Source organism: Serinus canaria, chromosome 18 (genome assembly GCF_022539315.1).
Source record: "Serinus canaria isolate serCan28SL12 chromosome 18, serCan2020, whole genome shotgun sequence".
NCBI lineage: Eukaryota > Metazoa > Chordata > Aves > Passeriformes > Fringillidae > Serinus > Serinus canaria.
Window position 1 is genome coordinate 3,181,863 of NC_066331.1, and position 10,805 is coordinate 3,192,667.

At 40.1% G+C, this 10,805-nt stretch overlaps 1 protein-coding gene across 1 annotated transcript; it reads right to left on the reverse strand.

Annotated features, from left to right (window-relative positions):
- Positions 1-1,996: 1,996 nt before the first annotated feature.
- PSMD12 (proteasome 26S subunit, non-ATPase 12) lies at positions 1,997-10,805 on the reverse strand. Its single transcript, XM_009094326.4, has 11 exons — positions 10,634-10,805; positions 8,559-8,618; positions 8,221-8,349; positions 7,030-7,137; positions 5,997-6,101; positions 5,407-5,556; positions 5,101-5,235; positions 4,444-4,556; positions 3,908-4,082; positions 3,320-3,397; positions 1,997-2,445 (listed from the first exon to the last, which is right to left on the reverse strand). Exons 1-11 carry the CDS (start codon positions 10,739-10,741, stop codon positions 2,236-2,238), a joined length of 1,371 nt encoding a protein of 456 aa, XP_009092574.1. The 5' UTR covers positions 10,742-10,805; the 3' UTR covers positions 1,997-2,235.

The following is a 10,805-nucleotide window of genomic DNA, read 5'->3' on the forward strand; positions in this document are numbered from 1 at the left end:
AAAAAAGAAAAAAACCCCACCAAACCCAAACTTCAGGCTTAATAGATTATTTTCCACTTACTTGGAGTTACCCTATAGCTTAATAATTCTAGAGTTTTATTTCAAAACTTCTGTTTTAACTTTGTGATGTTTGGGGAGGGAAGCCCTGAGGGATTCTTGCTTCTGGCAACAAGAACTCAGAACAGAGCAGAAGTCTGACCCCGGGGACAGGGAAGGAGTCTGCCTTGGGCACTATGTTCCAAACCAGGCCTAAGGTGTTCCAACTGCAAACAAAAATCTCTTTCAGACCCAAAGGGAGAGCTTGATCATTGTGGATCTTTGGCACAAATACAGACCATGGAAGTGAACCTTCATAATCTTTCTGAACTGACTTTTCAGGAGATACCTGAGCTGTTGAAAGATAAGAGTTCTTCCACGTTCTTTCTAATGCTGACAGCAAAAGGTGGTTGTGAGGGGAGAGAAACCAATTCCCCTCTCCAACAAACTCGTGCTCTAAGTGCAGCCAAAAGTAGCAGAGAGGGATAGAGCCTGGACAGAGAGGGAGGAGAATCTGCAAGAAATCCAGAAAGAAGAGCCATGGAACCACTGAAACATTCCACTCTAGGATAAAAAGGAAAAGAGGGCTGGCTGGGAAAACAGGTCCAACGTATCTGGTAGAAGCATTAGAGGTTTAAATGCTTGGGGTTGAAGATTCCAGACCAGACTTCAACTGGAAGGAAAATGTTTATGATTAGAACAGGGAGAGGCAAGTTCCCACTTCCCCTGATGACCCATTGTTTCCCTCTCTGACAGCTCTTGCCTCAGTTTCCAGATGATATATTGTTTTCTAAGCTACTTTGTCCATTGTTCTGACAGCAGCCAATTTTGCTCATGCTACTGAAACCTCCCAATGGCCAGAACATCCCATGCTCACAAATAATCATAAACATTTTAAACAACTTGTACAGCTGGGATTATAATACAATTTAGGAAGTTAAATGGTAAACATTCTGTGCATTCTGAATATCTGCTCCTCTTCCTTCCTTTACTTATAGTTCAGCTGCCTTTTTGCTGTTCAAATGCAGTGAGCTGGATTGGTATGGCTTTGAAAGTTAACAGCCATCCAAATTACATTCCCAAACTTCCCATCAGCTATGTCCAAAGTCAGCATTTCAAGTGCAAATCACTGTCTACAAGCATCCATCTTTTCTTGTCCCTTCAGACTTCCCTCACTCAAAATCCCTGTCTGGAGCCTCCCAATTTCTGTGGATTCACATGAAAAGAGCATTAATCTGAATGAAGCTCAGTGTGCTTGTAAGGAGATGGGATTTATGTATGTCTCAATACATCATTTACAATAGTAGTCTCTACTTAATTAATTATGAACTGAATGGTTATGGCTAGCATTAAAAATCATTCTAAACCAGAGCAAATTCAATAGAAGTTCCATTGATTCTTACTACACTATTTGTTCTACTATTTTACTTCCTTAAAAAAACAAACCAGGGGAAAAAGTCCACAGCTTCTCTCCATTACAAGGAGGTTAAAGTAAATAGTAGAACATCATCAGCTCAGAATATAACACACTCATGATGAGAAGCAGCAGCTTCCAAGTACCAGCTTAGATAACTGACTAGCTGCCATTGTAGCCCTTACAAACTGCACCAACAAAGCAGGCAAACTAGTGACTTGTAGCAAGCAGACAGAGGTTTAGGTAGTTATTCATGTATTGATTGCTCTGGCAGTTCACAATTAATTAATAAATTCTAACTGTAGTACCAAATCATAAGAAATAGCATTATTCTTAAGCATTAACATCATTTTGTTCAAAGAGTATCCTGACATAACTTCACATTATTATCATCTCAAGTTACCTCTTTGTAAAACCCTAGGATTTTATTATTTACAGTATATCCTCTCAATCACAGCCTCAAAAATAGTCCTGTAATGAAATAACCACAGAATTATATGTTAGATAGATAAGGGTTCTCATTGAAAAAAAGAAATCACGAGACTATTATTATACAGGCAATACAGTTTTATTCTGTTCTTTCACCAATTGTAGCAAAAACATTTAACAATTGAATGAATAATCAAGGGAACTTAATTGTCAACAGGAATTTCAGAATTATGTTCTAAATTTTCGACCAGGAAGGCTTGACAGGGATAAAACAAACCATATACACACTTGTAATAATAGTCTCTATTATGAAGATTTAATGCCTTCTTTAAAAGCACTGAGATTATTGAGGCACCTTACTGCAGGTTATGGATCATCTCTTCTTTGGCAATGAGATGTGTGGTTTTGTTAACTAGGGCCATGAGGGAGTTGAGCTTGTGAGACCAGTCATTGAGTATATTGTTTGGGTCCTTAGGCCTCTGGAAATTGATAATTCCTGCCAGCCTGTCTACTTTAGCAAAGATGGTTTTATTAACTACTAGGTTAGACAAGAACTCCTCCGATTCCTGTAAAGACAAACAGCACTAAGTCAAGAAAATAGCATTTTTACTGCAAACCACCAGAATTCCTCCCAAACAGCATGAAAGCACCAGGAACAAGATTTTCTTTATACACAAGTACAGCTGTAAATACTGTACTTTAAAAAATGCAGGATACTTTAATATTACACATGCTGGCAATGCAAGGTACTAGCACAAGCTATTAAAAAAAAAACAAACCTTTTTGTTTTCTATTGACCTATATCTGATTATCTTTCATAAAATTAAAGTTTAATATATGACCCCAACAGACTTTTACACTTTGGAATACTTGGCTACACAGACACCAGAACAAGTCATGTGGCAAGCAAGGCTTGGGAAAATCCCAGTGAATTACTGACCACTGTCAAAAAGTTTTTTCTGAGTTTGTGGGAAAAGCAAATTCCATGAAAAGGGTAAAGCTTTTCATTTGCACTCAAAATACCAGGATGTGTCATTCTACTTGGAAAACTCTTGAAAACACAAAGGGGGATAGCAGGAGGACCCCTCCACCCCATGGTCCCAATGTGCCACCACCCATGATCAGGGACATTGACAGGTGAAGGACCCTCTCTTCAGCTGGGTTTCATCACTCATTGACAAGAACCTTTTAACACTGAAACACCAGACAAGAAGCTGCAGCATTTACATGAGGCCTTGAACATAAATGGAATTCTAAGAGCAGCTTTTGCCTTATGGGCATGTGCATCATGAAACTGAGTTTAAGGTTAATGAATAGTTTTCTAACTCCCACAAAGGCAGAAAATTAAATCAAACAAGAACATTACTCTGCTGACTAATCACATCTCTGCCACAAACACACTCCCCCTTATGAAAGAAGGATAAGCAAAGCAAGACTTACATCAACGGACAGATCCAGGAGCTGTGCCATTCTCTTCATTGTAATTCTGGTATAATACTTAGCCATTATTCTAATATTCTGGAATAAAAGTGTTCAGAGTAGAGGGTTATGTGCAAAAAATAATTGAAGCAGGCTGCAAAAATATGAAAGTCCATGTTAAAAGGAGATTAGGATCTGCAGTGCTCTATGGCAGTCCAGCATGGGGGACGTGAGGGGTTGTGAACAAACAGCTCTTTTGCTGGTGGAAGGTATATAAGTCTCCACATGATAAATTATTAAGAAAATTAATCAACCAATTATGAATTTAATACAAAGTAAGACTTTCAGATTTATGCTTATGAAACATGAATGCTAAGTCTCATTTGAGTGCAACACGCTCTTTTTGGTGGCAACTATGACAAATATAAACATACAAAATATAAAAATAATATATACAAGCAAATAAAATCTTGAAATGCAACAGAAAAGAGACCTCATGCTTTATTAGCTACTTTTTTGCCTTCTTTGTGATTAAAATATGGCAAGCAGAAAGCATTTTTAGCTGAGGCACTGAGTGAACAGCTGGTGTTGACAGACACTGATACTTACATGTTCCACAACTCTGTTCTTTAAATCTTTCCATCTCTTTTCACCTTCCTCTGTACAGCCAAAAACATCTGTTGCAGGACTGTCAAGGGATCCTTCTCTCAATTCCTTCCCATATTCTTCAACTAGGGCACTCCACCTCATCAGCTCCATGGTGGTAAATAATTTTAGGAGGTCTCTAAATGGTTTAGTACAGTTGGATTACAATCCTGTATTAATAAGGCCTGGTTCATACTTAAAATAGACCCAAGGCATAATTTTAAATGTTTTATTCTTCTTACCATGAATAACAGGGGCAGCTAAAGTCAGACTGTTTTTCTGACAAATATCGTTCTCTTACAAGAGAAAGGACATTTATTTTTACATACATTTAGTTCCATTTATTTTCACATAGAACAACCATGACATTTTTGCAGTATTCCTAATGCAGCATTAAATTCAGAGTTGCTTACAGCAGACTCAGCATAAAGAGATTTACTTGCACTGTTAGAGAGAGACACTTTATAATCTAAGAATTGGTTATTAGAAAGGATACTTACTTATACTTGGGGATTTCTTCTAGCTTTTTGTCACTACTAATTCTGTGCACCAGATCAGACTGTTCATTGTCATAAGGTGAAAGAATAACATAAAGAACAACGCTCTTCAGTGCCTGTTTAAGAGGAAAGAGTGTGGTTTTTTACCACAATTAAACAGAGGAATTGCCAAAACTGACACCGAGCTTAGAGTTTAATAGGTAGAAGACTTAAGCTCAGTGTATTAAGAAATTAAGCTGAAATTGATGTTATCTTTCAGAAATGAATTGTGGTACATTTAAATTGACACAGGTTAAACCAAAATTCTAGAATTTCAAATAAATACATGAAGAAAAAAAACCTTTTCAAACATGAAAGACATCTGTACTGCAAACACAACAGCACCACTGAGACCACACTTGCACAGCTGTTTGTAATCTACACTTGTATGAAACAGTTCAGACATTGTCAATTTCAAAGGTAATAAAATGAAGATGTTGATTACAAACATTCTTTTGAAATCAACTCCATCATCTGTTTTCAACTAACCAATTTGTTAATACAACCATTTAAATAAAAACAGACTGATGAGCTATTTCATCCTCTCTGTACACTGATGTGGTAAGAAATGGGCATTTGTCACATGGAAATACAGTGATTTTGTAGGGAAAGGTTTTTTACCTGTTGCCACTTTTCACTTTCAGCCTGGATACAGGGAGTGTCATAAATGGCTCTGTAGTGCTTACAGATGGAGAGGTAGGAGCCTTCATGTTGATCCAGCTGGATCATTAAGTTGTAGTATTTCAACTTTAGTTTCTGAAACAGTATCCATAAAAGTCAAATTAACACAGCTCCATGACACGTAAATGAAATTCAGCTGAACCCCAGAAAACAGAGGGATTTATATAAATACACTTGGACCTGAAGAGAGGCAAGTCAGATTAAAATTTGGGCGGGGGGAGGGTAAGAAATCCTCCAATTACTTACTTCTGTGTTTTCTTCTTGAAAAAATTTTGTATTAATTTTTTTGCTGATAATTTGAGTCCGAATATAGTCCTTTACAGCTAGACAGAGTCTCATCTGCTCCAAGATAAATTCTACACGTTCTTTCTTTTCCATTGAACCATAGGTTTCCACCTGAAACAAAATTATAACTACTTAATTTTGCCAAAGCCAAATCAAGTGAAGACTTAACTGTGCTAGAAGAGTGGGAGGCTGCCTGGAGGGGGAACACACCAAAACAAAACAACAGAAGAAAAGCTATTACAGAGCAAGTGAAAATGGAATAAGGGTTATTCCATTTTAATTATTGCCCCCACTTACACGAAAGAATCCACCAACACTAAACTCAATGCACTAAGTAGAGAACTGAAATCTGCTTTCCAAGGGGAAGATATTCTATGTAACCCAACCATGAGATTAATAAAAGCAGTTAAAAGCCGAACTGCATTTTCACTAGTAACAGTTCATCTCATTCTAGGTATTTCTGCAAGCATACCTGATCCAGTTTCTATCAATATCAGAAGAGTCAGAATTAACTGCTGTTGCTGATGCAATTCTGAGCTCCAAGGTGTTACCTGCAACTCCTGTAGAATCGAGGCAGCCTCTTTCACCTCCCCGTTCTGCTCCTTTATTGTTGCAAGTGTCTTTGTCAAGCGAGCGCGTTCGATTTCCACGTAGATCTGAGGGCAGAAGGAAGAGTTTAAACACTGGAATTCTCTAAAGAGGAGTGCAAACTCTGAGACTGCAACCCTACTGGGAAATACACTTTATGCTGTCATCATACGACCACTTTATTTGTTGTGTATCCATCCCCTATACTGGCACTGTCCACAATATACACTGATGAAATACAATGGATAACTGACACACAAACTTTTTTGGCCCAAATTAATCTCAAAATTAATGTCTACACTGACCTTTCAGCAAACACAAGGGATAAGCACTGTGAATAAAGTATTGCATATTTTGTCTGCTAGAATATATCAAAAGATCTGGGAAGTTAGACTTTAATGGTTAATGTGTAGTAAGCACTACCCTTTGAATTATTTCACTTACCCCTAACCAGCCACTAATCAACAAGACTTGAACATTAGCTATTTAGACTAACAGACAGAACTCAAAATTGACACAAATTTGCCTATTCAGAATTCTTTCTTTTCTTAGCGCAAAAGGAACACAATATAAGCAACTCACTTGGTATCACTTTCTGGTTATCATAACTATATGTTTCTCCTTGCTAAGTGCAGGAGAAATTAAATTAAACCTGCTGATTTCCCTGACAAATTCAAATACATAGCATTTTAAAATATGAAAAGGAAGTGGCATTTTAGAATTCTGAAATGTATTGCTAACTATATTAATTAATAACACAACCAGATACCTACATCATAGGAACATGACCAGTGCTTCAGTACATGATTTAAACATGGAAAATATCTGCAGTCTTTTGGAAGGAAATAAACTACTTGGCTTGTCAAGGTGATTTTAAAATTTGTTTTAATCTTACTTGCACAAGATTAAAAAATAATACTAAGAAACAACATTTTTAAAGAAGGCAAACATTTTTATTCTACCTTTTAGACACTGAGTCTTAAAACAAAACCTTACTTTTCCTTCTGTGACCATTCGCAGCGTGTCGATTAAGCGCAGTTTGACTGGTAAGTCCGTGATTTCTTCAACGTAAGTGCAGCACTGCTGGACCATTTTAGCAACTGCCTAGTATGAAAACAGAGGGGAAAAACATACTGTGGTTTCAGATTTCTCTAATTAAGTGAAGCTGTAACACTCAGAGGTAATTAATAAATAGTCTCACATCAAACTGAAGAGATTCATTTCAGCAAAAAGCACACAAGACATATCTCCTCTCTTTGATTCAGGAAGATGCGTACAATGATGCCATAGACTGATGCTACAAGGCAAACGTGATGCTGTTCTGCCATTTTTTCATCTCAGTTTTTCCAATATTGAAAATAATCCATGCCACGCAATTCTGTCCTAAAAAGCAACTCCTGTTCTGCCAAATCCACAGGACTCACATGGACTGGTAGAACTTCTCTGCTTGCCCTAAGACCTGCATGGCTGAAGAGACCTGTACCTTCTCTAAATTGTGTGCACTACCCTCTCTCCTTGGAACAGCTGTAGATTCTTCAGGAAAGGAAGGAAGAGGGAGGATTTCTTCCTTCAGTAGCAAGCACAGATATGGGAATGTGCACTTCCAGTAACAATGTTGGCAAAGCTGGTAAAATTATTATTAAAATACCTACTTCTTTTAAAAACCCCAGAATTAAACTTCTAGAAATGTCTTCCTCAAGAAGTTCTTCAAAATTCAGTTGGAATGATCCATGCCTTCAGCTACAGCCTGTGCAAACTAAATTGGACTCCTACTTTTACCCACACCAGTGAAGATCCTGCACACTTAATGATAGGTAACTTTTTCCTTCCTAAAGCAATGATGCCATTAAAATCACCTGTTCCCCAAACTGAACACACAGAGTGCAATAAACACTGCCTTAAATGCAAGTGCTTTATGCCAAAGTATGCCAGTTTCAAAAGCAAGCATGCAAAGCAAACAATTCATATTAGCACAATAAAATGCAGTAACTCTGTTTAATGTACATCTGAATAAGGAATATAGACTATCTGAATAATGAATAAGGAATATGTCTGCAATACACACTGGGGAGAGTGCAGAAATCAACCACCATCTTTATACAGAAAGTCCCTACACACATGGGGGAACCAGACACATAATACAACTCAAAATACAGTTTCATTTTTGTTTCAAACAATTAAATTCACCTGTTTTAACTGACTTCTTCTCTTTGATAGAAGAATAATATTTTCATTAAGAGCATCCCAGTCTTTAGCTTCGTAACACATTTTCACTATGGCAACTAAGATTCGGGATGTGGAGACCATGTCAGAAGCCTGTAACAAACCAAGAGTGTGTTAGAGACAGGATCAACAGCCTGCAGCCTTCCAGCACAAAGGGGAAAAATTCACTGTGGCCAGTCTCACTAATTTACTTTTTAAAGAAAAGAAGGACTGATACTCCAAGGATACTCCAAGTCCCTTGACTTTAACCCAGTGGAACAGGAGGTGTGTAGCCCATCCCAGCATCACCACGCACTACTCACCGTCCGTGTTTGTTTTTCCAGGGAGAGAAGGTTTTCAATGACTTCTTGCAATCTTCCTTCCTAATAAGACAGGCAAACAATTATCTCAGTGAGTTCAGAACATAATTCAGGTTAAACTGAGAGTAGCTCAAATTTCCACATAAATAAAAATACAGACCAGCCTGTACACTAAATTTTAATTTTTTTTTCTTTAAAAAAATGCATGCATAGCACTTACTTTAAATACATGGTTCTACACAGAGATAAAACTGGAGAAGTACCAGTTTCATTTTCACACAACACATGCTCTAAGTCGCCTGCCTTGGGAAAGAAACCTGGCAAGTTTCAGACTGGTTTGGTGAGCTCATGTTCACTGAGCTGCATGGAAAATTCATTTCTTCTCCGGCCAAAACAGAGTTTTCAGTGAGATCAGATATGCAATTAAATATCTTGGCCAAAAAAATTCTTCTCCTATTACTTTCACCCATATTCATATCTCAATTACAGTGTATTACACAAAGCATTAATTACAAGCTTTACATGCTAAGCATGGAATTCTAATAGTTCTGGTTTTGGAGGGGTTTTGAGAACTGTATTTGCCTTTGTTTGGAGGAGTGTAAGATACTACAATGTACTTTTAGTCCTAAGTCACAAATCCTAGCAAATATCCAGTTTAAAAAAAAAAAGTTCATATGGGTGAGTTTGGAACAGCCCATGGCAATGGTGGGGCTGCAAAAAAGTTTGAAATTAGAAACAACAAATGGTTTGAAAATTAGTAACAAACCAGAGAAAATGAAATTTGTTTCTAAAACATCCCAGCTGAAATATTTTAGACTGCATACAATGGTTTGTCAAGGACATACTCTTACTGCCACAGAGTTTATGTTTTGCACAATGAAACACGGCCACGGTGTCCATTCCTTTTGCAGAGCTGTGTCTGTGGGATAAAATCCCTGTGCCTGCTCTCCATATAATAACCTTAAAATAATCTAAGATGTAATTTATTTATCTTAAGGCTATTGCCTTCAGAACTGTACAACATCTGTGTCTTTCACAATGAGACGTGGATCAAGCAGAGCATTTGCAGCATGTAAAGTGTCAGATGCCATCCTACAGGGCCAACAAATGACAGCAACAACAGAACCTGCGGCTGCCCGACCCCTGGAAGTGTTCAAGGGCCATCTAGACTGGAGGAAGGTGTCCCTGCCCACGGCAGTGGGTGGAATGAGATGAGATTAAGGCCCCTTCCAACCCAAACCATTCTGAGATTCTATGGTTCTGTCTTTTCGGAGATCTGAGCTGCACAAGAATCTCCAGGCCACAGAACTTTTCTATAAAACACCGACGCTGCATCACTCTGACCCCCCGTGGAACACATCCTGAGGTCACCAGGGCGAGCGCACAGACGTTGTTTACCGAGCCGAAGGAGGGAGACACGGCCGCAGAGCCCGTCCTGGCTCTGTCCCTCCCTTCCAGCTCCCCGGGGCTCGCATGTACGCGAGTTTAGGGATGCCCAGCGCTGCATGGCCAACCTCACCCGGGACCTGTTACACGAAGGCAGCTCTGGCGCACAGAGCCCCGGGATGAACAAGCAATTCCGCGTTGCAAAGCCAGCAGGGAAGAGCCACGGCCCTTGTGATGGACCGGGGCCCTCTGGTTCCATTCCCAGCAGGCTGCGCCCCGAAACCTCGTCCCGTCTCAAAATCACAGAATAGGCTGAGTTGGACGGAACCCACAAGGATCATCGAGTTCATCTCTTGGCCTTGGTTCTGCACAGGACATCCCTACATCCCATATATCTGAGAGTGCTGTCCAAACATTCCATGAGCTCTGGCAGCGTTGGGGCCGTGACCACTGCCTTGGAGAGCAGTTTCAGTGCTCGCCCACCAACCTCCCTCCTGCTCTCCCTTCCACACAGCCCTAAAACGGTGGAGCCATTCACTCCTTCCCCTCCTCAGCACGGCACGGAGAGGCCGTGACCGGACCCGCATCGCGGGGCAGGATGCGGCCGCGGGTCGCTCCGCGCCGCCTCCACGCGCGGCCTAGCGCGGCATGACTCAGCCCGTCCGCCCCGCCAGGCTTCTCTCCGGCCTCACCTGCGCCAGCCGCTCGCACTCGGGCAGCCTCTGGTCCACGGTCGCGCTGTAATCCACCTCCATTTTGACGATGCGGCCATCGGCCCGCTCCGCGCCGCCGTCCGCCATGTCCGCCCGTTCCGTCGCCTCAGCGCTCACCGGAACCGGCCGGGCCCGCGCGCAAGCGCGCCGG

Bases quoted from the DNA above. Each gene is read 5' to 3' on its own strand.
- PSMD12 (XM_009094326.4), bottom strand. From the start codon at position 10,741: ATGGCGGACGGCGGCGCGGAGCGGGCCGATGGCCGCATCGTCAAAATG. The intron at 8,619-10,633 runs GTGAGGCCGGAG...CTGTCTTATTAG, and splicing joins AGTGCGAGCGGCTGGCGCAG to GAAGGAAGATTGCAAGAAGT. The intron at 4,557-5,100 runs GTAAAAAACCTT...CCTCTTAAACAG, and splicing joins AAAGTGAAAAGTGGCAACAG to GCACTGAAGAGCGTTGTTCT.